This window comes from Callospermophilus lateralis, chromosome X (genome assembly GCF_048772815.1).
Source record: "Callospermophilus lateralis isolate mCalLat2 chromosome X, mCalLat2.hap1, whole genome shotgun sequence".
In the NCBI taxonomy this organism is placed as follows: Eukaryota; Metazoa; Chordata; class Mammalia; order Rodentia; family Sciuridae; genus Callospermophilus; species Callospermophilus lateralis.
The window spans coordinates 7,521,481-7,549,129 of record NC_135325.1 but is presented as its reverse complement, the minus strand read 5'-3'; the positions used below and the strand labels follow the sequence as shown (position 1 = coordinate 7,549,129).

At 44.4% G+C, this 27,649-nt stretch overlaps 1 protein-coding gene across 3 annotated transcripts in view; it reads left to right on the top strand.

Moving 5' to 3' along the window:
• Nucleotides 1-27,352, top strand: part of Phka2 (phosphorylase kinase regulatory subunit alpha 2) — a 69,103-nt gene extending 41,751 nt beyond the window's left edge. For 2 of the 3 annotated variants that reach the window (XM_077107692.1, XM_077107690.1), the window contains 21 exons: nt 1,339-1,417; nt 4,070-4,204; nt 4,895-5,004; nt 6,126-6,270; nt 6,527-6,605; nt 8,011-8,180; nt 9,066-9,245; nt 12,609-12,697; nt 13,731-13,864; nt 14,601-14,757; nt 15,584-15,663; nt 15,844-15,922; nt 16,030-16,159; nt 16,750-16,851; nt 19,378-19,496; nt 20,263-20,292; nt 21,817-21,870; nt 23,743-23,913; nt 25,708-25,761; nt 26,399-26,599; nt 27,147-27,352. In XM_077107692.1, the coding sequence (XP_076963807.1) occupies nt 1,339-1,417; nt 4,070-4,204; nt 4,895-5,004; nt 6,126-6,270; nt 6,527-6,605; nt 8,011-8,180; nt 9,066-9,245; nt 12,609-12,697; nt 13,731-13,864; nt 14,601-14,757; nt 15,584-15,663; nt 15,844-15,922; nt 16,030-16,159; nt 16,750-16,851; nt 19,378-19,496; nt 20,263-20,292; nt 21,817-21,870; nt 23,743-23,913; nt 25,708-25,761; nt 26,399-26,599; nt 27,147-27,317 (2,469 nt within the window). In that variant the 3' untranslated portion in view covers nt 27,318-27,352. The remainder of the gene's footprint in view (nt 1-1,338; nt 1,418-4,069; nt 4,205-4,894; nt 5,005-6,125; nt 6,271-6,526; nt 6,606-8,010; nt 8,181-9,065; nt 9,246-12,608; nt 12,698-13,730; nt 13,865-14,600; nt 14,758-15,583; nt 15,664-15,843; nt 15,923-16,029; nt 16,160-16,749; nt 16,852-19,377; nt 19,497-20,262; nt 20,293-21,816; nt 21,871-23,742; nt 23,914-25,707; nt 25,762-26,398; nt 26,600-27,146) is intronic. The other variant, XM_077107691.1, reaches the window with a different exon arrangement.
• The last annotated feature ends 297 nt before the right edge of the window (nt 27,353-27,649 follow it).

Genomic DNA, 27,649 nt, shown 5'->3' with positions numbered 1-27,649 from the left:
TCAGGGGCAGTCAACCACTGAGCCACATCCCCAGCCCTATTTTATATTTTATTTAGAGACAGGGTCTCTCTGAGTTGCTTAGCACTTCATTATTGCTAAGACTGACTTTGAACTTGCGATCCTCCTGTCTCAGCCTCCCCAGCTGCTGGGATTACAGGTATGCGTCACCAGCCCCTTGCTGAGCATTTATTTGTCCCCAGGCTTCTGTTGTAAAATGCACATGCTTTTGACAGCCTCAAAATAAACCTCCCAGTCCTAAGTGTGGCTCTAGTGGAGCTTTCTGGGCCTTTGGGGAAGGGTGTGGGAGAAGGAGCCCAGGAAAGACAGCAAAGGATTGCCAGCCTCTGAGGGTGGCCCATCCCTGTGTGTTCCACCAGCTCTTTAATGGGGGAGGCAGCAGTGAGACAGAATGCTTCTGGGTTCCTGGTGTGTTCTAGACTAAATGAAAGATGGCACAGTGGAAGTAACCCTCAGGAGCTATATTGCTGAAGGTGGAGCAATGTTTCCCTGGCTGTGTCTGGTTTCATGGCCATGCCCTTGGGAGTATGGACTGTGTTTCACACTTCTCTTTTCAGTAGGGAAAAAGTATCTATCTACTTCAGAAAGCCAGCCCTGTGATTTGGGGCAGACCTTTTAACCTCTCTGGGCTTCGGTTTCCTTATCTGTACCTTCCAGCTCAGATTTCTATATCAGTGAGATGGAAAATAACTGTGCTCCTCTGCTTCCTCCTCCCCACCATAAAGGCCTTTCTCTGGGCTCACATTAGGTCCACTTCCTCCAGAGTTACCAGAACACCTTGTTTCCCTCTTTGGGGGCTCTGGAACATTTCCAGAAAGTTCAAGGTGATGCGTATTCAAAGAGCACACTTGGAAGGGTGGGGAGACCTTTGTGGTTCAAAATAGTCAGCCCTGGGCCAGGTACTCACTCTTTCATATCCCTCAGGTACCTTTACTTTAGTTTCCCCACCTGTAAATTGATGATGAAGGTAGAACCTACCTGTTAGGAGACCTAAATGGGATAGTGTACACATAGGGGCTCCACCAGCACCTGACACTTGGAGGAGCTCAGGAAATACTAGTTACCATTCTTTTCACTCACACAAGATGGAGATGCATTTGATTAGCCCTGCAGAGCCAGCTGTCATACATACAGTTCATCTGTCAGTGGCAATTTGAATGGCATACTTTGTTTCAGAGAAAGTAAGCCATTGACTCGTAAAACGTAAAGAAAAAATCTTGAGTGTTTTAAGCTCTGAGATATGTCACTTTCTAACTTAAGTATAAGGTGAAATTTTAGTTAAATCAATATTTCATAATGTCACCACTCCTCTCTTCATAGGGATTCCTTGCCACTGGTGAAATTGACCCCTTAAATAGAAGATTTTCTACTTCAGTCAAACCTGATGTTGTAGTACAAGGTTTGTGAGCGTGTTTACTATTCACCTCTAAGTTGTAAAACCAATGTCATTTTTTGCATTTAAATTGTTCCCTAGTTTCTTATTTAATTAAAAAAGGGTGTGTGTGTATGTGTGGGTGTGGGTGTGGTGTATGTGTGCGTGTGTGCATGCTCTTTTAGTGTACAGCAGTTCTGTGAGATACTTTATATAACTCAGTTACTCCCAAAGGGAACAGTATTCTTCCCAACTATAAATTTACTTTCTACAAAGCAATAGTTTTTCTTGAATCTAAAACTTGATTGCAATTGAAACCCATATGATTCATTTAGCATCATTTTTCAAAACTATGAATCTGAAAAGTAGAGCCTGAGCCTGGTAAAATCTCAGAAGCCAAGCAAGGGTCCTCTCCCTGGAGTTCTGACTTCTCTCCACCTTCCACCCACCTCCATCTCCCCTCCCTTTTCTCTAGCCAGCTCCTCGTTCAGAAAGGTAGGAGGCCAGCCTGGGCTGCCACAGAGTGACTGCACCTGACTCCACTGCTGTGCATCTCCAGGCTGTTAGGACTCCCACCCCCTCCACAGATGTTCTTGAGAAGAACTGAGATTGCCATGGGGGAAGTTGGCAGTGCAGGGCTCCACCTGAGGTATGCCCCCAGAACAGCGATTCCTTCTCCTTCCTTCCTCTTCTAGAGGACCTTCTGGCAGCTCCATCACATGTTGCCTCACAGAACACTCACATGCCATCGAATACCATAGCCCACTGTACGATTAGGACAAAGCCACATTCGTTTCTGTGTTGATTAGCACCTATACATGCATACATTGAAAGCGGCGATCAAAGAAATGAAAAGCATTCCTCTTTGTGACCACTGGCTCATTTCGCTGCACACGCCCATGATGCAATAAGATGAGCAGCAGGTTGTCATTCCAGTCAGTGCTGTGTGCAGGCCCAACGTGGGGAACATCTAACTGTTACAACATTCTGATCAGGTAAAATTTGTGACAATTATGATTATCTCCATCTTACAGGCAAGACTTAGAAGTTAACCTACTCAGGGACCCATAGATGACAGCTGGGGTATGAATCTATTTCTGACTTCCAGATGGACTGGTCCAGCTGCACTCCATGGTCCCAGTGCTTAACCAGAGCACATTGTGCTAATTAGTGCCTTAAATCTACAAGATTGCTCTTCCAACTACAGGCCAGGACACATTGATGGGTCCTGGCCCACATTTTTTTAATGTAATAGAATAGAGTGAAAATTATTAAAGAATTTGGCATGGAGGAAGGAAAATATAGTTTCAGAAACTTATCCACATATGACTGCATTGGATCATGAGGCTCCCAGGTCTTAATCCAAACCATTGCTCTAAAAGAGTCACTCTTACAGAGTGGCCACTATGTGGCTTTGAAAAAAATGTGAATTTCTGCAAGTTACTGAAAGCTTCAGAAAGGAAAGATATCAAAGGAAGCCCCCAGCCTCACTTGCTAGGACCTGAGGGATTAGGTTCCAGTCCTGAGTCAGCTGTAACTGGCCAGGTAATCATGCAAGGCTTCTCTCAGTGGCATGTTATGAAGATCAGATGAGATAATGAGTGTTAAAATACTTTTAAAAGCACCAAGTGCTATGTAAATTTAAGGAGGTGCCAGTCAGCTCTCAGTGGCATTTATATGTATTGTATGTTCAGCCCCCTACCCCCAGCCCATGGGGATAGTGGTGGAACTTGGGGCCACATTAATAGTAGCTGAGCCTTCATTCTCTGGCCTTATCACTCTGTTCCAAGTTCCCAGAAAGCTCTGTGCAGCTGGTCAAAGTACCAGCCATCTCTCTGTGTCTGTACTCCCCCTTCTGCAGTCCCCTATCCAGACTCCTTATCTTTGCCAAAGCACTGCCCTTTCTTATAAAAGGCCATCAATATTAGTACAGCATGTACAGCCCAGCTGATCCCTGGGCTGTACATGCTGTACTAATGTGGCCTCAAGTAAAGGTCTCCCATCCTCACAGCCCCCAGATCCCAGACACTCAGAGCCCCGGGCCTGCAGGAGTATGGGTCCCAGCCTCACCCATTGGAGATGAGGTCTAGGCTAGCTCTAAAGGACTCTTCCCACCTGTAGGGTCCTATGCTATGGTTCCAGGTAGGCCAAGCTGCCCTACTTCCACAGCATCCCCATTAGCAGGCCCATTTTTTTTCTTTGGAGGGAAGGAAGTCTCCCCCTTCCCCTCAGTCAGTGTCCCCTGAAAGTAGACATCACAATGTTCTTCTTTTCCCCGCTCTAAGGAGCAGGGTACAGGCTTCTCTTGGTATCCCCTGAGGGAACTGTGTTCACTCCTGACCCAATATAAAAGGGACACAAAACAGGTTTACAATAAATGCAGATCCAGGGAGGCAAATCATTATTTGAGATGGGGTAATTTGGCATAGGACCTATTAAAGATAGTTTCTAGAAGTGCACATTAAGGCACTTAACAAATATGTATCATGGGTGTTGAGGGGTAGCAAGGACAGAGGACCAAGAAGAGTGGCAGGACCAATGCCACCATTTCCAAGACCAAATAACGTGTGGAGAGTATGCCAATGTGCCTCTCAGGCAGAAGAAAGGACAATAAATAACATGTTGGAGTGCAGAGACATGAGGCACAATCTGATGCTGATTCTATGTTCTTGTTCACAGTCACTGTTTTGGCAGAAAACAGTCACATTAAGGAACTGTTGAGGAAACATGGGGTAAACGTCCAGAGTGTTGCTGACATTCATCCAATTCGAGTCCAGCCAGGCCGGATTCTCAGTCACATATATGCCAAGCTTGGTAGGTTGGAGGCACATTTGCCAAGGGAGTACCTCAGTTCTACGTTTGTGGTCTGAAGAGTTGGGCAAAACACTAAGCAGGTGATTGCACCATGATGTGAAGGAGAATGCACAAACAAGTACCTGCTCCCCAGCCTGCTCAGTGGGTACTGCTGTAGGCTGGCTTGACCGTTTGGCAGATCTAGTGTATAATAAGGAGCCACCTTGGAAAATTCATAACAGGAGGAGTCATTTGTGTCTTGACAATACTTCTAATTTTTATCTGTGGTATTAGAAAATGCTCATTTACCCATTAAAATGGAAGCAGGTTCTCTTTAGTTTTCTAGAACTTGACTTTGTTTAGTTTTATGGCTGAATACTAAATAAAAGTCAGCATTAATAAAGTTCTTTCAATAAGTTCATTTTGTCCACATTTGAACTTGTCCTGTATAAATAGAAGCGGGTAGAATTTGTGTCTATATTCAACTTTGTCACATTTTTTAAAGGACAACAGTACAAGCTGGAGATGTAGTTCAGTGGTAGAGCACTTGCCTTTCTTGCATGAGGCCCTAGGTTCTATCTCCAGCACTGAAGGAAAAAAAAAGTGGGTTATCTAACATAAAAATAAGCCCAGCCTTACCCTGAGTTACTAGATTACTTACTTGTTACTATATTTCCTCTAACTCTAGTGTTTCTTTTATTTTACAAATAGGACGAAATAAGAATATGAAGCTGAGTGGGCGACCATATCGGCACATTGGTGTTCTTGGAACTTCTAAACTCTATGTGATTAGGAACCAAATCTTTACTTTTACACCCCAGGTGAGAAGAGTAGGCCAGTGGCAAACCCACCAGCATCCTTTTATTAAGTCCTCTTTTCTGTCTGGTAAGCTTTTCTTCAACAGACATGGCAGAATTCTGCATGCATAAGTTCAGATGGAGACATATGAAGTGATACCTAGTACCTTGTACATGTGTTCATAAATGTTGATTGAATCAAATTGCATGTGTCATTACTCCCAGTCATCAATATTAGTGAAAGTCACACTGCTTTACAAATTTGCTAGTGACATGTCACTTGACTTGCAACCCTTGTGCTTCTAATCTTAATAGTCCTTAACCCTTGTCAGTTGGATTTCCAGACCCTAGCCCCCTTATTGGGCTACAGGATATACTACTGATTATGGAACTTATCTTCAGTGTTTTTGTTTCCAAAGAAAACTAGCCCTGTGGAAGCACTAAACCAAACTTTTTGAACAGCTAGAAAGATGAATGGTAGGGTTGCTTTGTCAGCTTGGGGCACAGCATGGCCCCAGCTTACTTGGATACAGGGTTGACTGTGGTGTCTTGGATCAGTAGCCCCAAGCTGCTATTTTTCATCGAGCCCATGCTGATCAATTAAACCTTGTGAATTTTTTTCCCTTAGCACCAAATTTCAGTCCAGAGCTAAGCATGCACTAGTCCAGAGGTCAGGAGAACAATTTGATTTTCATCGACATCAGGCAGCAGTGCTTTGAGTTGGTATTAACCAGGCATCAATCAGGTGAACAGTGTCTCCACATCTCACCTCCTCTCAAGGCCTCACTTGGAAAGCATCTCCAAACTGAATAGCCCTGGAAGGAGTAGGAATTAAGGAGTTGTTGGTTTGCTTTCAGAGACATTGGTGTTGGGCAAAGCACTTAAGTCCTCCATTGGAGGAGCTGAAAACAAATCTAGCAGTGCACCCTTGCCTTCTGTGCTATTTTAACCACAGCTTCTGGGCAGATGACAAGATGATTTGTCTGATCTCAAGGGGAGTGGCCCCATGATGGGTGGATTAAGGACAGCACTGAGCATCTTCCCTGGCAACAAAACTCCAGGATTAGTTCTGCCCTGAGAGACAGCTGGTGTTGTGTGGAGATAAATGAAGGGTGGCTATTTACTTGACCTGTTCTGACTTTCAGTTCACCGACCAGCATCACTTTTACCTGGCCCTGGACAACGAGATGATGGTGGAGATGCTGAGGATCGAGCTGGCCTACCTGTGCACCTGCTGGCGGATGACAGGCAGACCCACACTCACCTTCCCCGTCACACACACCATGCTCAGTAATTTCCTGAATTCCATCTGGCTGGGTCATGCCCCACGGGTCGTTGGGTCCTTTTCCAAGTGTTTAGAATAGATCCTATGGACAGAGCTGAGTATTGAAGGGACTCCTTAGCAGCTTGGCTTCTTATCTCAGGAGTCTTCTGTGCCATAAGGAATTTAATTAGATTGTGCTGATGAAAACATTTCAGTGTATAGCTAGAAAAAATGTATTCTCAGATTAAGTAAACTCATCATCACTTTTTTTTTTTCTTTCAGCAAATGATGGCTCAGACATTCATTCTGCAGTTCTTTCTACAATTAGAAAACTAGAGGATGGATATTTTGGAGGAGCTAGGTAATTTCTTAAATCTTTTGCTGCCCTTCTCCCATTTTTCATACCAATTTTCACTTCAATTGCTGAACCTAGAATCATGGTATTTAAAGTTAAAAAAAAAAAAAAGGATTTAAAATTTACCTCCTCCTGAAACAGCATTTGGTTGTCAAACTTTTGCAGGCACTAGGTGGCCTTGGGCATAGAGAGGTGGGCGCATCAACCTCTCTAAAGTGATGTCCTTCCTGGAATACCTTTATGGAGTACTGTGTTTCTGTTAAAAATCATGGAAGAAAACACCAAGTGCCTAGGGCCCATCAAGTGCTATATAAATATTTGACAGTAGTATACTGTCACCTTAAGAATAATTCATAGAAGCCGGGCGTGGTGGTGCATGCCTATAATTCCTAACAGCTCAGGAGGCTGAGGCAGGAGGATTACAAGTTTGAGGCCATCTTCAGCAACTTAGCCAGGCCCTAAGCAACTTAGTGGCACCCTGTCTGCCAGGGCAAAACAAAATAATCCTTAGAAGTAGGCCCTTGGCTTTCCAGGGCAAAGTTTTTTATTCAGGCAAGGATAGACTTTTTTTTCCCTGAGGCTATCTGCAGCCCATTTGCCCTTGGAAACCCAACAGTTCCGTTGCCTGCTCCAACTTACTCCTTGAACAGTACTATTGAAGCTAAGTCCTAATCTGATGCTGGTAGCTCAGAGGGAAGTATCTTGTTTTCACTTCTGGTCTGATATTTTAAGAATGTTTTTGTAGGGTAGAAATCCCATACACTCCCAGCATCTAGGGACTGACCTTCAGAACTTGGGGGCTGCTGCCTCTGTGGGGATCCCAGGCTGCCAATCCTGGCTCCCAGTTTCCAGTGGAACTTTTTTCAGCCCAATGGGCCACTCAGGACATCTGCTCCAGTTGGGGATAGTGGGTTCATCTGAGCCCATGAGAACTTTGACTCTAAGACATGCTTCTTCCATCACTGGTAGTCAGAGGGAAGTACCCCTCCTATGCCTGTGTAACCACATTTCATGGTAAGGACAAGTGCACCAGGAGAATGATTGCTTCTGGCCCAGTCATTTTAGGGGGGAAAAACACCACACGTTGATTCTGGTTCAAAGTGTTTGCTCAATTTATTTTGTAAAATAAGTTTTGGTTGGTGCAGTAAAATAGATTGGTATTTGTGTTGGGTTGGAATAAGAAATCAGCATGATTATTTTGACTTTTAATATGTTACATGCTTTCATTTCATACTTGCTAGTGAATTTTTGTTGTAATTTCTTGGCTGACTACTTAGGGTGATCTGCTGAGTGATAAATTTATTGATTCTGGCAGAAGTACCACCTGGTTATTGAAAAGTCCCCCAGTGATTCATAGTGGAAGTTTGTCCACACTCCATTGATGTCCCTTAACATAGTGTCTTTTTGGCAGAGTAAAATTAGGGAACCTGTCTGAATTCCTCACCACATCATTCTACACGTATCTGACTTTCCTGGATCCAGACTGCGATGAGAAGTTGTTTGATGATGCCAGTGAAGGGAGCTTCAGCCCTGATAGTGACTCAGATCTGGGAGGATATGGGGAAGACACCTGCAATCAAGGTATCATGTGGAATACTTTTGCGGGTGCTTCCTTGAATTTATTTAAACCTGTGTACTCTGATAAAATTGCCCTAAAACCCTAAACTACAAAAAATTAAAATATAAATCTAAACTACAAATGATGCCTTTGAAAGTGGGGCTTTTTTTAAACCCAGAGGGATGAAGAGTTTCAAGTATGAGGACTTTTCATTGTGTGTGTGTGTGTGTGTGTGTGTGTTTGGATATAGCTCACTTGCCTACTGAAGCTTAGGCACCTTGAGTTCATTTGTACTGTTTACTTCAACTTACTCCTTGAACTGTTTTTGACAGCTTTTAAAACTAAGATCTAACCCTGGATGACTGAGCTGCACCCCAGTCCTCACAAAATATATTCTGAAGACAGAAATACATTGCTTGAATTGTCAAAGGAATGGTAGAACCATCTGGGTTCAATTAGATATGAGGAAGGAAACCTCATGTATATAACCTTTCTCAATCTGAAGAAACAGTTGGGTCAAAGTGACCTGGCTTTTGCTTTTTGAAAGTAGTTGGAATTGGAGCAGAGAATTCCACAAGGTTTATTAGCTCTTAACAAATTAAAACAAAATAACTGATGTCAGCTGCTGTCCTTCAGGTACTATGCAGCTCATCTTAGGATGATGTCATGTAAACAATTATCTTGACCTGTGTTTTGATTCCCCAGGAATAAGTTTTTCTAAACAATAAATTTATACACACATACATTCTATCTTTTTACCTCATGGGGTGGGTAAAGGTGTCAATATCTGTATCTAAATGTCTCCTTTCACTAACTTACTTGGCACTGCCCACTACACATAGTCACTATTAGGCATTTGGGATATTTCTGTAGCTTGTATTCATTGGCTCTTTTTCTTGCTTGTCCAGTTATAGAAAGCCAAGATGAACTCGACCAGTATATGAACCACCTTCTGCAAAGCACATCCTTGAGGTGCTATCTGCCCCCTCTCTGTAAAAAGACAGAAGACCTCCATGTGTTCAGTGCCATCCACTCCACTCGGGACATACTTTCTGTGATGGCCAAAGCAAAGGGTTTGGAAATTCCATGTATGTTATTGAACTCTTTTCTACCTATTAAAATACCTTCTTTTATCAAAGTAATGTATGAACATAACTTAAAAGAATCCTAAAAGACAACAAAATGCTTCCCTCATCCGTCTACTTGGAAACGACCATTTTTAACTTCTTTAGCTGTTTCTTCTGGCATTTATAAATCTCCATATCTCTAAAATAATATGTATACATATCAAAGCTTGGCACCTATTGACTTTCTGTTACGTGGATAAGGATTTAGCTGGCTTAACTCACCACTCTTGTACTCCCTTCCCTTAACCTACCAAGGGAGCTGTATGAAAGTTTAATTACATCAGTATTTACTCTTATATGTATGTAAATATTATTCCCAACTGGACATTATAGTATATTGTGATTATATTACCATTTTTTACTTTTGGTTTTTTTTAAGTTAATAATTGCTCTTTCTTTTTATTTGTTTTGATTTCTTTATCTTCAGTAGCCTCACAATACCAATTTCCACAAGGTAATCATATCAATGAATCTCTTGATTCCACTACTTACAGTCTGTGAGTCTCCTCCTTTCTGACCAAGTGCACTCTAAGCCTGTTGTATCCTTATCATCCTGGAAATTTCCTTGGGCTCATACCATTAGTTGTACTCCTTGTTTCCTGAATGTGGTGGGTTCCCTGTATGTTCCCCTTTCCTGATTTGTTGTTAGTGGTGGTGGCTTTTTTGTTGTTGTTGTTGTTGTTATTGTTGTTTTGGTGGAACACATTCTGGAGTAGTTTCACTAGGTTAAAAAAAAAAATTAGTACAATGAAAGAGGGCATGGTAATGACAGCCCTCAACTTGTTTATTTCTGAAATTCCTTTCTGACTTGGTTGCCCACCATGTCTGGGATGTCGTTTTTATTCCGGGATCTTCCTTCACCATCATCCTGGAGGGTTCCTTGACTTGTCTCCTGGGTTGGCTAGTGTTTTCTGTTTCTCAACTCTTCCCTTTTTTTAGTTCACTCTCTCATTCTAGTGAGGACAACCAGTCATTTCCTGAGAAATAGCACATGGTGGGTTACATTGTTGAGAACTTGCAGGTCTGAAAATATCTAAAAAATTCTATATCCATTTGAGAGTTTGGCTGGGTAGAAATCTACATTGAAAATACATTTTTCTTCAGAATTTTTAAAGCATCACTTCATTATCTTTGCTACCAGTGTTGCTATTGAGAAATCTAAACCCATTCTGATTTTTTATCCTTCCAGTATAAACTGTCTTTTTCTTTTTCTTTTTTTCTTTTCTTTTATTTTTTTAGTCATTGATAGACCTTTATTTATTTATACATGATGCTAAGAATCAAATCCTGTGCCTCACACATGCCAGGCAAGTGCGCTACTGCTGAGCCCCAGCCCCAGCCCTAAACTGGCTTTTTCTTTAAAGTTTTTAGGATCTTTCCTGCTTCCCAGTTCTGAAATTTTAGTGATGTGTTGTGATCTGCATATTTTCATCCATTGTGTTGGGTCAAACTTAGCAGGCCTTTCCAGTCTGCAAAGTTATAGTTTTCAATCATGTAGTTTTTCTGAAAACTTTCTTGAATCATTTCCTTTCTTATATTTTCCTTATTCTCACTTTCTAGTATTTCTTTGATTCTAGTATTGACTTCCTAGAGAAGTCTTTATCATTGCTCTTCTTTTTTCCATATTTCTGTCTGTTCTGAGTGTAATTGGTTTTGTGTTTTAAATCTTAGTTCCCAAATTTCATCTGTTCTTGTTTCATGCAAGCCATATAATTTCTTATTATTCTAAGAACATTAATGGGGGGGGGCATGTTTTGTTTTTGTTTGGGCTTACATTTTGTTCTCCCTGAATGGTTTCCTTTTCCCCCAGTCACCTTTTCCTCTTTGTTTAAGTTTCTGTCTTTTCACATTAGAATCCTTCCTCCAAGAATGTGGGTAGGACTTGTGCCTCAGGGCTCCATGGCTGTAGACTTGTCAGATTTCCCAGAGATGTTCTACAGCACCTACTTGAAAGGTAGGGTCTTTTTGCCTGGATCTCTACAGCTACTTAGTCTCCATAAGGAATGCACTCAGGCCTTTATATGTACTGGTCAACCCCGAACCTAGTCACCCTCCCTCTTTTACTCCATTCAGAGAAACCCTCTAGTCTCCTGTCAGAGTGAGCAAGGCGGTCCCCACACTGTGTGGGTTGAGGAGGGCATCTAGGGAGCTCACTGCTTCCCACAAAGCTTTTCTCCAGTCTTCCTTATTTTGATCACCCCCTTTGAATCCCCAATTTCAGAGGCACACAGTGCAGCAAGTTCCTAAGACTTCTGGAGATTCTTTGATGTAAATCTCACTGGTTCTTGTATTTCCCCTCTGTAGACTTGGGCTTTGGTTGCTTTGTATCTACTAAATCAGTTATCTTTCATCCATTGGTTTTTCCACTTCCAAAATCTTGTCACTACTACCTTTCTCTTCCCCCGCCCCATTCTTGAGGATTTATCTTTTAAAAAAGAAATTATTTTCCACATTCTGAGTGGAGATTTGGGACAAAATAAAATTCCAATGTTTGATTTGACTCACTAGTGTAACCTGGGCACTTATAATACCTTTTTTTTTTTTTTTTTTTTTTTTTGGTAGCAGGGACTGAACCCAGGAGTACTTAACCACCAAGCCACATCCCAGCCCTTTTTATTTTTTTATTTTGAGACAGGGTCATGCTAAGTTGCTAAGGGCCTCAGTAAGTTGCTGAGGCTGGCCTTGGACTTGTGAATCCTCCTGCCTCAGCCTCCTGAGTTGCTGGGATTATAGGCATGTGCACCATGCCCAGCTATAAATGACTTTTAAATATGCATCAGTTTTTATCTTGGAAACTTCCTAGTCTCCTGAGACAATACAATAGCCTAGAAGACAGAGATGGATTAATGAATGAATACAGATAATAATATTCAAAGATGGTTAAAACATAAGACCTAACACCCAGCAGTGGTAGAATGAAATGCATACCGAACAGGAAGCAGAGACACCTGGATTATGGAACCCTTGTAACCTTGGACAAATAAATAGTCTACCCTCTCTGGATCTCAGTTTTCTCATGGGGTGGGGAGAGGTCTGACTCAATCTCTCTAAGTCTCGTTCCAGTCCTAAGATGTTGAGTAATTTCCCCTGAGTTCTAGGAGGGAAAAGTGAAATTCTCTCAAAGTAAAAAGTCATTTCCTGCTTATTTCTCATTCCCAAATTTAGCACATGAAGTGGCTACATGATAAATTCTCATTGAAATTGGCTAAACTAAGTAGTCATTCCTCAGTTGGATTGTATTAAATGAGGAGTAGCCACCACACCTCTCAAAAGAGTACTTCGTTGTTCCTCTTCAGAAGCACTCTTTGTTATTTTGTTTTCCAGTCGTTCCCATGACTTTGCCAACTAAAGTTCTAAGTGTGCACCGTAAGTCATTGAATCTTGTTGATTCTCCTCAGCCACTCCTAAAAAAGGTAAAGTATTTGGAATAGTTAAAAATTAAAAGGCATAATGCTTTATAATGCTGGGTTAGTCCCAACAACTTTCTTAAATGTTGGAACTCAAAATAAAGACTGTATTTCTTGATATCCAGAACTTTTCCATTTAGAAGCTCAAAGTTTTGATGTGAATCCAATCCCTTAGTTGTCTGGAATATGATCGGCATCATCATATATACCAAATTTGATGCAAACCTTTATATTTTGCCTATAGGAAAGGTCACTACATTTTTGCTGACCCATACAACCCAGGTGGTGCTGGCAGAAGTGAACTATCTGTCCCCTTGGCCTGTCCTGTCAGCCAGCCGAGGCAGATGACGTGCAAAACAGACTACAGTACTCTGTTACTCATGTTCTTAATGTAATGAAAACCAGGAAGAGAGTTCTTAGGAGCATAAAAATCTCAGGCTGTTCCTTGTTGCTTCCCATAATTTGTTATTTTATTATGAAGTCTTCCCTTGATTATATCTCACATGAATCAAAATATCCAGTGCCTGTTGGAGAAATTTTAACCTAAGTTCAATTTTATATTGTTTAAAACATGCATTTTGTGTTTATTTTGCTTTAAAAAAAACATTTTATCAAAGTATAATATATGGACAGAAAGGTACATACAGCTTAAGTATAGACTAAAATGAATTGTCACTGAGCCAATATATAAATGGCCACCTCTGGTTCCCTCTCAGTCATTTCCTCCCCCTATAGTCCAAACATAATTTCCATTATAATTTCTAACAGCAGAGATTAGTTTTCCCTGTTTTTGAACTTGGCATAAATAAAAATTACACATATTTTAACCTGTTCCAGTTTCTTGCAAACATTTGTCAACATGGTGATCCACTGATCAAAAATAGTAAAAGCCTATAAATAAAAAGGTATAAAATATTCACTAAAAAATAGGTCTAGCACAGTGCCAGAGTTCAAAGACCAAGTTGGTGTTTTACTTCTTGATCATCTGAAAGTTCCTACACTCAACCCCTCTCCTACTTTTTTACTTTTATACGGCCAGGCTCCTGAAAATGACTTCCAGTGGCCCAGAGATGACCATGGTGATGTGGACTGTGAGAAGCTAGTTGAACAGCTGAAGGATTGTTCAAATCTGCAGGACCAAGCAGACATCCTGTACATCCTTTATGTAATAAAGTAAGTTGTGTCTTAGTCTGTTTGGGCTGCTATAATACAATACAAATTGGCATTATAAACAACAGAAATGCATTTCTCATAGTTCTGGAGACTGGAAATCCAAGACCAAGGTACCAGTAGATTCAGTGTCTGGTGAGAGCCAGCTTTCTTGTGGATGGCACCTTTTACCTGTGTCCTCAATGGTAGAAGGGATGTGTTAGCTCTCTGGGCCTCTTCTATTAAGGACACTAATCTCAATCATGAGGGCTCTGTTCTCATGATCTAATCACCTCTCAAAGGCTCCACCCCAAAATATCATCATCCTGAGGGGTTTAGTATTTTATCAGAAATTTAGGGGGCATACAAACATTCAGGCCACAGCAGTAGATTTATGGTTTCACTAGGTTGAGCCTTCTCAGTTCTCCTTAATTAATTCATTTTCCTAGTCTCTCAGCCTGCAGCACCCCGGGTCATGATCGTATTCACTCCAGTTACCCAAGATCACCATGAATAAGTCTTCCATCCCCTTCTTTGCCTACTGATGCTTACCTCCCAGAACAAGAAGGCTGAATGAGGCCAGGATCCTACAATGTCCTTATATTAATCTTCTGTTTCAAAGGACATAGGGATGCTTTGGTAGTGTGGAACCCTCTCAATGAGGCTGAGGCACTAGGAGTACCAGAGCCCTTGACATTCATTCCTCTTGCAGTCTAAACATTCTGGCCCAATATCTCTGCATTTTTCTATCTCTTGACAGGGGTCCCAACTGGGACACCAATCTCTCAGGACAGCATGGGGTCACTGTTCACAATCTTCTCAGTGAGCTCTATGGGAAAGCCGGCCTGAACCAAGAGTGGGGTTTGATTCGCTACATCTCAGGCCTGCTCAGGAAGAAGGTGGAGGTCCTTGCTGAGGTCAGAGCAATCATGCCTGCTGGGTTGTCCTTCATCCCCTCTTGCCCTTTGTCTTCTTCCTCTTCCTCTTCCAATCTTGGAGTTACAGAAACTCTCGAGGCAAGTGCCTCTTAACTGTAAAGGAAAATGGAGACCTAATCCAGTACTGGGGCAAGCCTTTCTCTCCTGACCTCCCACTGCTCTGGGAAGGCAAGCAGAGGGAAGAAATTTCAAGTTGATTAGTTTGGTTCATTCTTAACCACAGAAAAAGGCTTGCCAAGAAATCAAATGAAGATACTCTGTGGCAACACAACCTTGGAAACATAGCTCTCTTATTTGTGTACATCCACAGTACAGTGATCATTGACATTTATTACCCTGAGCCCCTGCCAAATCCAGAGCCACTTCCTACAACACTGAAGCTCAGTATTGGGGCAAGGTGATGGTATTTATTATATGTGAGAAATGGAGAAACTGGTAATTTGGGAATACAATGTGGCCATTGTCTCTTACCATCACTACTTAAGGACTCATCCTGCCTTGTCAAGTATCAGGGAGCCTAAGGGATCTGCTGCAGTAGATGGGCATTAAATACCTATTGATGGGCTTTGCAGAGCCAGGCCTGGGGCCACACCTGGGAGATACAGAGACCTAGCCCTGCCTAGGTTGCTTAGTCTGGGATCTGTGTATGAATTTTTCAAACAAAGGGCAATGTGGATCATAATGATTGTGAAGGTAAGTTTATGACTTTACTGGCAATGACCCAGTTGGCTTTGCCTAATCTCTCTCCCACCCCAACCCCTCTCCCTTTTTCCTCTCTCACCCTTTCTCCCAAATACATGTTTAGGCCTGTGCAGACCTGCTGTCCCACCAGAAGCAGCTCACTGTGGGGTTACCGCCTGAGCCACGGGAGAAGACTATCTCGGCGTAAGTCCACAGCCCAGAGACCTCAGGTTTGTGGGAGAACAATGGGAAAACAGCAGGGCTTTGTACTATTGAGTCCCTCTGTCACATGGGCACTTGCACAGAAAACAGGTATCTTTCATGAAGGGCAAGGAGGCCCTAATCCCAGGAACCTCATTATATTTGTGGCCTGCTCCTTCCTAGGCCTCTTCCTCCAGAGGAGCTCACAAAACTCATCTACGAGGCCAGCGGGCAGGACATCAGCATCGCGGTCCTCACACAGGTCCGGGGCTGGCACGGGAGGGGTGACAGCCTTCCTCAGAGTGCCAGGGGGCCCCTTGGTCACCCACTGGGTCTCTGAAACCCTGTCCCCATGTGTGTCTTTGCCAGGAGATTGTGGTTTACCTCGCGATGTACGTCAGGGCCCAGCCTAGCCTCTTTGTGGAGATGCTTCGACTCCGGATTGGGCTGATCATTCAGGTGATGGCTACAGAGCTGGCAAGGAGCCTGAACTGCTCAGGTGAGAGGCAGTGGCTTCTGAAGCTCCTACCTGCCCAGCTCCCCCCGGCATCTGGCCTTGAGGCCTTGCTCTGAGGGGACCCCTGCTCAAATATTCCTGTTGGCTTTTGATGCCATCGGCCTGTCAGACCACATAGACGCAGGGTACTGGAGTTCCTAAGATAGGGAGGACAAGGAGGCACTAGTGATATTTACCATTTCTGTACCTAATAGCTAAGCTCCTTCCTGCTATTCTTGCTGTGAGATTTCATCCTCCATTTAGTAACAACTTCACTGGGAAGAATCCTCCCAATTGAAAATAAATAGCAATCACAAGACACATCCCAGCATCAGGGATCAGGGAAATGTGAGAAAAAATATGTGTCTAGGAATTAAGCAAATATGGTACCAATTTAAACAACAGCATTTAGAATCCCCAGGGACCAGTGCCTTTCAGCCCTGCAGTGCCAGTGAGGTGATCCTGATCAGGAGACCTGCCACTATATCCTTTGTCACTCCCTCCCACCCAGGTCCACTACGTCTGTACTATGACTGTGCCTTCACCTGCCACCAGTCCTGGGTCTGGGAAACTTACAAGATGTTTGTTTGTAGGAGAAGAAGCTTCTGAGAGTTTGATGAACCTCAGCCCTTTTGATATGAAAAATCTCCTACATCATATTCTAAGCGGAAAAGAGTTTGGTGTGGAAAGAAGTGGTAAGTAATTGCTCTGGGCATCTCTACAGGGAGCTGCTTCCTTGCCATGCAAGTCAACCCCTATACTTGAGACTCGGACATGTGATTGTACTGTTCCTGTTTAATGGGATGGACAGAGGCCTAGGCTCAAGGTTCCTGCTTTTAAGGCTTCAGGACACCCTCGCAGGTTTGCTGGGACAGCATTTGTTCCACAGATTTCAGTGGCACATGCACACAGTGTCATGCCTCTGCATCCTATGTCTCCTGTGGCCATAAGCACCAGCTGTCATCACTTGTGGGGGTTAGGGAATGACCCCACGTGTCGGGCTAAAGAGTTGTTCTTTCAAATTGCCTGAAGTGGCCTTTGGTTTGAGTAGAGGTGTTCTCAGCTAGGTCCCATGTCATCCTCCATGGGGCAAGAAGAAGACCCTCTTCAACCTCTAAAGGCCAGTTCGTTTCCTTCAGTCCAGTCTTGCTCAGTTTATCTGTCCCAGAACCTTGCTTGCAGTGCTAAGAAATATAATCACCCAAGTCCTTGTTCTCAAATGCTCTCTAACTATAATTGAAGCAATTATCATTTCTCCTCCTCATAAAAAAGCTAAATGATTTGCAGACACATTGGTGAATTTATTTCATCAAGCCAAAGAAATACACTGTGGGCTGTCATTCCTTTTATTTAATAAGAAGGACATTGGGTACTTTGTATTTTTCCTGAGTGTGTTTCAGCCACAGACCAAGGAAATCATATGCATATTGGTGGCGTTTCTCCTTTCTAAGGGAGGAGCTCTCAAGACCCTTGTCCAAAATTAATTTCCAGTTCTTTCCAATGCACAATCCTTGAAATGTAAATGTACAAGATAAATATTGTGTTCTCATCATATAGTGTATATGGTTTGACACAGATAATTGTCATTAGAGTAAAGCTATAGATGCTTATAACACTACCAACTGAGTGATATCATTTGAAAGCCCAAATATGGTTAATTGCAAGTAAGGACAGAAGACAAGCTATCTTTTTAAAACATAATATCATTTCTTAATTTGTAATTATTCAGTTTTTATAAACTAGGAAGCTTATATTGGCTTAGAATTCTTAAAATTCTGATTAAATCCTGAGATGTCTGAGATAATTGTTTCCAGTGAACACCCCCATACAGGCCCTTCTGGAGCTTTCCAGACCTCTTTTGGCTTCCATTTTCCACTGGCCTGGTGCCCCTCTTCCCCCTCAGGCTAATCATTGTGTCTCCTTGGTGTTCTCCTCCCTCTCCACTGCCCTCCATTTCCCCTAGCTTCTGTGGGGTTGGGTGGGGAGTGACCTTCCAGCCAGGCCTGCAAAGGGGAGTAGTGGGGTGGGAGGGAGAAACATGTACAAATGCCCAGAACAGCACATCTGGCTCAGGATTGAGGGGCTAGGAAGGCATAGTCCAGAGGCCAGGCCCATGGAGGGGGAGGGCCAGGGATAGGTGTGAGTCTTGCAGCTGGTGCAATAGATTGGAAGGGAGGGGCTAGGGTGGCAGAAGAGTCTCCCTGCCCCCTGGGCCCTTAGCAGCATCATGTACCTGGCTCTCTCATGTTTCCTTCCCAGCCCAAGGTCTTCCAGTAGGCTCAGTACCCCTGTGGCTGGGGTGGGCTCTCCTCCCTGTACCCCTGCAGTGCTAAATTCTGCCCCAGATCCCTGTTGTCCCTGGGCAACATGCATTGGCACCTGCATCCAGTGTCTAGACAGGGACTGGCATGCTCTCCCATCACTGGGCCCACAGCTACAAGTGTCCAAGTAACAAGCCCCTCAGTGAGAACCCTGTAGTTTTGTCATTTTCCCCAGGCACTGCTGGCATTCTAAGGGTCATGGGGCTGGGGATAAAGCCTGGCAAGGTCAGTGTGGGTCCTCCATGTGAGTAATGATGAATCCCTTACAACAATCAAATGTCATGCAGTCATTAAATGTGAGGTGATAGAATATGGAATGGCATGGGAAGACATTCATGATAACATATTAAGTGCATATTAAGTACAGAAAGGTCAAGGACTTTACACATATACATATCAGATATAAATATATATGATGTATATTTCATATGTTTATACATATGTGATGATTCTGTTTTATATGATAAAAACATTTACCATAGGAAAAACACAACCATAGGAAAAAAAAAACCCGTCAGAATAACAACTAAAATGTCAAAAGACATTAGTTCTGGCTTGCTTAGTTGGGTGGTTTCAGTTTTCCACAAGAAAGGTGACCTTTTGAAAAAGTAAAAAATTATTTTAAAAAGCATATTCAATTTCTAAAGGGCTTTCTGCCACTCTGTTTTGTGTGTACTGATTAAGGAGCTTTTGCACTTTCATACAGCCCTGCAAGACCCTCATGGTGAGTCTCTGCCACCCTGGGCACTGAGAGCCCAGCACTAGCCAGGACAGGCAGAGTTTATAGTCAAGTGAGAGGGTCGAGCGCAAACCCAAAGAAACACATCATTCACATTTCCTCCCTCAGGGTGGGTGCTGTATAGTCCCAAAGAACCACATGTGTGTGTGTCTTCCCTCTAGTACGCCCTATTCACTCCACCACATCCAGCCCTGCCATCTCCATCCACGAGGTGGGACATACTGGAGTCACCAAAACTGAGAGGAGTGGCATTACCAGACTGAGAAGTGAGATGAAACAGGTAAGAACACCCTGGCAGTGGCAGCAGCAGGAATTGGGAAGAAAAGTGGTTCTCCTGCCTAGGCTCACCTCAGAAGGTCATAGAAACCCAGGGCATGAAGCTTCAGCCTGCTTTTTGTAGAGGACATGAGGTCCCTTCTGCCTTGGGATCTAAATAAAGCTCTGTACCCAGATAGGTACCCCTAACTGCCCCTGTGCAACCTGTACCTGCCTGTTCCTTCACCTCAATGTGATGTTTTGTATATGTTCTAGAACATGCTTTTGTCCATGTTTGTTTTTGTGCCATTTAAAAAGTAGAGTCATACAGAAAGAAACAATCATTTCTCCATCAAATGTGTCCTTCTATTTCAATAGAAGGATCTGGAAATAGAATTGAATGACCATGATACCTATGTTACCCACCTTCTACAGGTATCTCTTTTCTTTGTCCCCTTTTATTTAATTCACAGTAAAAATCCTTTTGAACTTATCCTCACAGGACTGTGATTCAACATCTTTTTAGTCCTGATATGCACTATGCTAGAACTTGACCATGACCCATGGTAGGAAATAGACTTTCCTTTTGACAGAGACCTACAATGAGAAATGTACTTGGATTTCCTCCTGTATTTCAAACGTTAGTCATGTTCCACTAGCTTGAGTCTGTGAGGCACTAATGATCACCCCCTGAGGTTGACCATCACTGCCCTGGATTATCAGAGGGTGATAGAAGTATTAGGGTGTTCTTGATTTAGTTTTTGTTTATTTTCTGATGTTTTAACTTTCAGATGACAAGGCGATTTAGTGCTGATGAACAGGTGAAATATTTTTGCCTTGTTTTGTCTTTTACTGTGTGTCTTTCATGTCCTTTCTGGCTTGAATGTGGAAAGTGAAGCTGTAAATACAGAGTGTGACTGGGTGAAGGAGCAATTCTGCCCATCAAAGTGGCATAGTCAGACAACCCCCAGGGACAGAAAATGAGCAGGACTTGAAGGCAGGAGAAGTGACCTTGCCCTGGGCTTCAAAAAAACCCATTTGTCAAATTCCTGGGCTTTATAGGATACTTGTATGGTCTGGGCTCTGCCTCAAAGTTCCTGTTCAAAAAGAAGAAACTAAATAGGGGTATCTACGCAGGAGCTAAATTGGGTATACTTACCAATAGAAAGGCTAGGGCTATTCCTGTCTGCAGATGACCTGGGGGAATTTAACCGTGGAAGGAAAAAAAAAAAAAAATGTAAGGATACTGTTCTTCAATGCCACCCTGTGGCATCCTACTTCCTCCAGAAAATTGGAGTCACTTTTTTTTTTTAAGAGATGTGTCTCACTGTGTTGCCCAGGCTGACCCCAGACTGGGCTCAAGCAGTCCCCCTGCCTCATCCTCCTAACCAGTTGGGACTACAGGTGCACACCACCACACCTGGCTTCCAGAGTCACATTTCTAATGATTTGATGTCCCTATGGACCAGGAGAGTATAGAGGAATCACATGTTGACATGTGAATGCAGATTGCACATGTTGTCCAGGGGTAAAACATACTTATCTCTCATTCTAATTTATGCTTCTTCCAAGTAAGGAACCAACTTTCCAAACGCCTTCCTTTGTCAGCCACTCGGTGGCACCGTTCCTCTGGTTACCCATACTCTGCTGGCCTAAGTATGGGTGAATATGGATGGTTCCTGTCACCTTCATTTAATTCTGTCCTTGCATGTTACAGAGACAGAATGATCACCTTTCTTCTTTGATGTGTTTATATTCAACTAGCTAGTACAAGTTTTATATTTGGCTATATTTATATTTCCTTACATTAAGGAAACATTCTCTGTTCAAAATTTAATCAGTGCCATGACAGTTTAAATTTCTATTCACTTTTGCAAGAACACCAGGTACACAGACCATACCCTTGTAATCCATGAGTAGAGTCTAGACTTTTAGGTGAGGAAATACTTGTATGGCCAAAGGTCATCACCCTGATCACATGTATTTAACAAATACCTATGGGATGCCTGTTAGATGCCAGTTGTTAGTGGTGGTTATGGGCATTTTGTTGATCTCTAGATTTTCATGACTCAACATAAAACATCAGCATTTCATGACTGAGTTTGGAAAACATTCCACCTCCAATTAGGCACCTTGCACAAGCAAACAGAATCTGGTATATTTGCTTTTTTAAGTATTGTGCCAAGGTGCTGAGGCTAGATCACCTGCACTTCTGAGTGAGAACCTCTTGAGCCAGCCCTCTCCATACCTTCCTTCCTGGCCACTTTTCATGCCTGTGTGCTTGTGCTACTGGCATCTCTTGGTGTCTTCACACATGACTGAGTCGACTCTTTTTGTTTTTGTAGTTCTTTTCTGTGGGACAGGCCGCATCCAGCAGTGTGCATTCCTCCAAGTCTGCGGTAAACATGTGTTGAATCATGTCCCTCCCTGCCTCCTCTTCTGTGTTCATACTGTCTGAATCTTCTAGTGGACTCTCTCTGCTCCTACCTCATCCCTGAATTGTTTTGATTTGTATGTGTGTGCAGTGCTGGGTATGGAACCCTGGGCCTCATGTATTGCCAGACAAGCTCTCCAGCACTGAGCTTCTTCCCAGCCCTTACCCCTGACTTCTGAAGATTTGAGCTGGGTTTACAGTCTCCTCCTAATTTTGAGGAATTTCTAGAAAGGCTGAGAAGTTGTTCAACTAAACTTTGTTTTCCCTCTTGAGCTATCAGTTCTCTGCTTAAGCTCCTCAGCATGGTGTGGTTGAGGAGAGCTCTCCTCACCAATTTGCAGGAGTTTCTGGAATCTTCAGGGCATTGGTTCCATATTTTTTAATTGAGTATTGAGCTGAGGCAGGGAAGCACATGCTGACCAGCACTTTACAGCCACATGGCCTGGCTCTGTGTAGGGTTCCAGCTCAAGTGAGGGCCTAAGAAATGTTCTAATCACAAAGACAAATCTGAATCTTAGCCTACCAAAACCAAGAGAAAATCAGCTAAGTCATTGATGAGCTTGGCTGTAATTACTTTTATTTGTAGCTAATTGTTGCCTTATTTAAATGGCAGTAATGAGCCCAGTGGAATAACCCAGCCTGTCTTTTTCAAAATAAGATCTGCTCAAGATTAGTACAGAGAGAAGCCCGCTTCCTGCCCTGCTGGTGTGCTTAATATTGGGATTTTACTTTAAGTCTTTAAATTCAACGTTGTGCATTGAAAAATCAAAGTGCCAAATAATCCAGGACAAAGGCATGTGTAAGGATGCAGGTTACCCTTACCCTGACCTGGAGGCTGAAGGGCTAGAACCCACCCTGGGCAAGACAGCAGGCCGAGTTTTGCTCCAGCAAGGAGACACGGATGACTTCAGGCAAGCCCCTCTTCCAGGTCTGGCCGCCAGGCCCCATTGGGAGCTGCTATTTGGTCATGGGCAGCCCTGCAACAGTGCTGCCCTCACAGAGCCCAGAAGGAATCCAGTCTTTGGAGGAAGTGAGAAGGAAATGACACCCTCCTACCTTGTGTCATCAGGGCCAGTTCCAACTCAGAGCCACTGTGACCCTGCCAAGGCCAAGAACAGGATGGTAGCAGGCAGAATTGAAAAGCATGGGTGGAAATACTAAAATCTGAGGTCCCTCCTGTAGGAGGTATGGTATTCTCTGTGGTACTTGCCCTATAGTGATGCTGCTCAACTGGGCACTTTGGCATTTGTTCCCTGGACTGCAGACCGGAGAAGCTTACCTGCTTTGAGAGCCAGCATCTCTCCTGAGGTGTCCTCAGGGGAGCAGCCCTCAGGTGGATAGCTGCTCCTCAGCACTCAGCACAAGCCAGTCATGCTCTCAGGGTTTTTCCGTGTCTTCACTCAACAAATGCCCACAGGCAGCTCCCTGTTGTACAGATGCAACCAGGGTGGCAGTCGGTGCTAGTATAGGGCCAGGGAAGCCTCACCTGGGTCTCTGCTGCAGCTAGCTGTTACTGAGTTGGGGTTGGCACCACAGTGGCCTGATCCCAGAACTCACACCATCCCTGCTTAGCCAATGCCCTATGAGTTTGGGTCCTCTGGGTGTTCTACTACCTCTTGGAGGCTGGGAGGAATCAAGTAATCAACCTGGAGAGCAAAAGAATAATCCAACATCAAAGAGCAAAATGGACAAGGAACCCTGTTCCTCCCTGGGTGAGTGGCATATAGTGATTTTGATTAGTTCACTAAGCCAGCCTTCATGGAAGTGAGCTTTTCCCTGGGGCACTTGCTGGGCATCCCTCAAGACTTCTGAAGACTACTTGCTTTCTGTGTTACAGAGGTCCAGCACCCCATCCTCACCCACGGGCACATCATCATCAGACTCAGGAGGATATCACATTGGCTGGGGGGAGCGGCAGGGCCAGTGGCTACGCAGAAGAAGGCTGGATGGGGCCATCAACAGGGTCCCAGTGGGATTCTACCAGAAGGTGTGGAAGATCCTTCAAAAGGTGAGCTGGGCACTGGGCCATACTCTGCATGCACTGGTACTGAGAGAAGTGTTCCCAGGGAATGAGCCAGCCCTCTACTGCCTCTATGGGACACGGTGGCACTGCCAGGTATCAGGTAACAGATGGCTGCAGAACAAGCAAACACACAGCCTCTGACCTTGAGCAGCTCGCAGTCTAGAGCAGGGTTTCTCCACCTTGGCACTGTGTCATCTGGCCCAAGTAATTTTCTGCTGTTGGGAACTGTCCCATGCACTGTGGGGTGTGTAGCAGCATCCCTAGCCTCTACCTATTAGTTGGTGTCTGCTGGACACTGTGTTAGGTCCTGAGGGTGTTCAGGAACTTCCAGTGTGGTACGCAGTCCTGTGTCCTTCCCATCCCGAGCTGCTCCTGCTTCCTTCCCTGGAGGACAGGGACCCCCAAGCCCCACCTCCTTAGCCAGCTTCCCACTGCTGATATGGCTATCCGACTGGGTTGTGTTTCCCACCTGTTAAAGAGTCATTAGAGGTTGTGGCTGGAAATCAAGGAGAGGTGACACAGCCAGACTGTACTGCACACCTGAACACGGGAAGCCTGTATGAATGCCTGTTGCCAAGGAGGGGCCAGCATGGCCAAAGGGGGCAGATGGGCCCCTTTGTTCTCTGCATTCTATCTCCTCCCACATGGGCCTCAGGACATTCATGCGGCTTCCCAGGCCCCACCAGAGCTTGTCCTGCCTCTCCCACAGAGAGATGGTATGCCTCAGTTATAAAGCGTTTATCCAAACCAAGACAAATTTTTTTTTCCCTAAATGATTTCTTTCTAGCTCATTTCACAGTAGGAGAGGAGTGAAAAATGCAGTAATCCCAAGCTGAACGTACTCTAGCCCCCTTTGCAAAGTCACAGCACCATTTGGTCTGCATTCTTTCTGTAGCAAATGCCTTTGGCCAGTTGTGAAGCTTTGGCCTCTGCGCTTTATGGGTCTGAGGTCTTCCTCAGGGCAGGCGCAAAGCTGGGTGAGAGGAGTTCAGAGTGGACCCTGTCCATAAGCAGCTGGACTCTGATACCCACTAAGGGGAGCCCTTGGAGTTGTGGAAGCCCCTCGTGCGCCATCCCCTGCCTCTTCAGGAGTCCTCAGGAAGGGGTAAAGGCAGGGTGGCTGCTGCCGGCACAGCCGGCTCACTAGCAGTTAGAAAATGGCCATTAGACTAGGAAAAACTATTCCTAGAAAATCTCCCCACTCTTCCTGGGGCATCATGTTTCCGTCCGGACTTCCACTGGCACAAAACCAAGATGCTTTTATTATGAAAGAGCAGCATTTTGTATTGAGCCTGCTTGATATTTATATATACGGTGTGCATGTGCATGTCTGTGCATGTGCTTGAGTCTTTTGTGATTGGTGCTTTTTATAGAAATCTCGAAAATAGACGCCTGTAAAGGCACAGAAGCATCACTTCACCAGTAGGAGCCATGAAAATCTCCCTTCATTATGGCACCAAAGGGGGCCTGGCAGGCACCAGGGCCCAGTTGCCAAGTGAAACATGGAGCCTCCAGGGAGGAGGATGCCACAGCTCCCAAGGGCATTATTCGTGCATGATCTGAAAGATGCCTGCTGGTTTCCCTAGAATTGTTCCATCGAAAACACAGCCTGTGGGCAGTGAGAACAGTGCTCTAAAAATAACTGACAGTCTGGCGTGTTCCAGCCCTCGTGCAGATTTCCAGGGCAGGGAGAGCTGTGCAAGCAAGTGCGTGTGAGAACACTCAAGCACTTTTACCATGTTCTAGAATCTGACTGAAATGTCTGTGTTCTTCCTCCAGTGCCACGGTCTCTCCATTGATGGTTATGTCCTCCCATCCTCAACGACCCAAGAGGTATGAGGAGGAGAACCCAGACCTCCGTGGGTTTCTTTTATGGGCTCTGAACGCTCACACGCCTCTCAAGCTTGTTCTGAGTAGTCGGGCTATTTGTAGGTCTGATCTTTTCAGCCACTTCACCCTCAAATTGTGCAGCTTCTTTCCTGTCACCTTTTGTCTCTTTCAGAAACAGCATTTCTAGACTATCAAGCTCCATATTTTCCCCAGGACCCCTGAATACCCCAGCCAAGTTTCTTCCCACACATACTAGACCCACATGCGGCCTCCATGGGCCTCTTTTCTTGAGCTGCAAGAAGGCTTATCCCTCCTCCCACCCCATGCATTATTTTAAAAATGGGTGTTTTAGTTTGACCCTACCCAAGCAGGGAATGATGAGAAGAAAAATAAGAAATAGTCCCTATGCCCTGCAAGTCACAGTCCAGTGTGTGGATAGAGGAGATTAGGACAAGGCCAACTGGCTCTTGGAGCAGAGTGCTCAGCCTCCTACTCCAGAAGGTTCCCACTGCAGAATCAAGACAGTGGCCAGAAGGGAGGTGGCATTTGAGCTGCGTCCCAGTGGTGCTGAGGGAAGTGTTGGTTACTGGGCTATTTCTGTCCCATCTCATTGCTGGCCACCTGCCTGTCCCTTTGACAGATGACTCCACATGAAATCAAGTTTGCTGTCCATGTGGAGTCAGTGCTGAACCGCGTGCCCCAGCCTGAGTACCGGCAGCTGCTGGTGGAAACTATCATGGTGCTGACACTGCTCTCAGACACAGAGATGGACAGCATTGGGGGCATCATCCATGTAGATCAGATTGTGCAGATGGCCAATCAGCTGTTCCTGCAGGACCAGGTAGGTGTGCCCAGACCATCTGCTCATCCCACAGCTGAAGCCCAATAGTCAGGTTGGCCAGCATTTTTCTCTGTTGAAGCTGGAGGTTCTATATCCAATAGGAAGGAGTATGCGCCAAAGAAAATGTCATCAGATGGTGAAAAAATGGCCACTTGGTTAGGAAATGGCACAGTGGCCACTTGGGAAATCAACCTTTGAACAGGCCTGTGTCAGTGTAGCTTTTAGTCTAAATACCACCACTTGCTACATATGTGGCTCTGGGCAAACCACTTATCCTGTATACAAAATCAGGTTAGGCAAAGAAGCTGCCCTCTCATAGTCAGTGCAGAGCTGCAAACTAGGGTCTGTGAGAACATAGTCCAGCCCAGAGCAGAGGCAGAAGGCCCTACCTGCTGGGAGACACTGGCTTTCTTTAGTGAAGCCTAGACTTGGACCTCTAGCAACCACCCCTCACCCACACTGGCCGCCTCCAACATGCAGAAGAATCTTGTGGGGTGGGGGAGGAGGTGGGCTCTGCTCACGTTCCCTCTGCCTGTTCCTGCTGCAGGTATCAATTGGAGCCACTGATACCCTGGAGAAAGACCAAGCCACAGGAATTTGCCACTTCTTTTATGACAGCGCTCCAAGTGGGGCTTATGGGACAATGACCTACCTAACAAAAGCAGTGGCTTCTCACTTGCAGGAACTGCTGCCCAGTTCAGGCTGCCAGATGCAGTAAGACTACAACTATAAACATGATCACCTCTGAATCTGTCACTTGCCTCCTAGCCTCATTGGGAATTTTCTTCTGTCCCCCAAGATCCTCTATGCTGCCACAAAAGCATGTCCCATCAGAAACATTCACTGGGAGGAGATGGCAGCACTCAACCTGAAACCAATGTATGTTTAAACCACAGATAGAACTGATGAATCCTGTGCTCCCCCAAGGAGCACCCTGGGATCATTTTCTAGGTTCATTTTGCTGGAACATTTGTCACAGCATCTGGTCTCATGGACTCTAAGAAGGAATTAGAAATTGGTCTCTTTTGAGTGCAGAGCGAACTGAGAAGC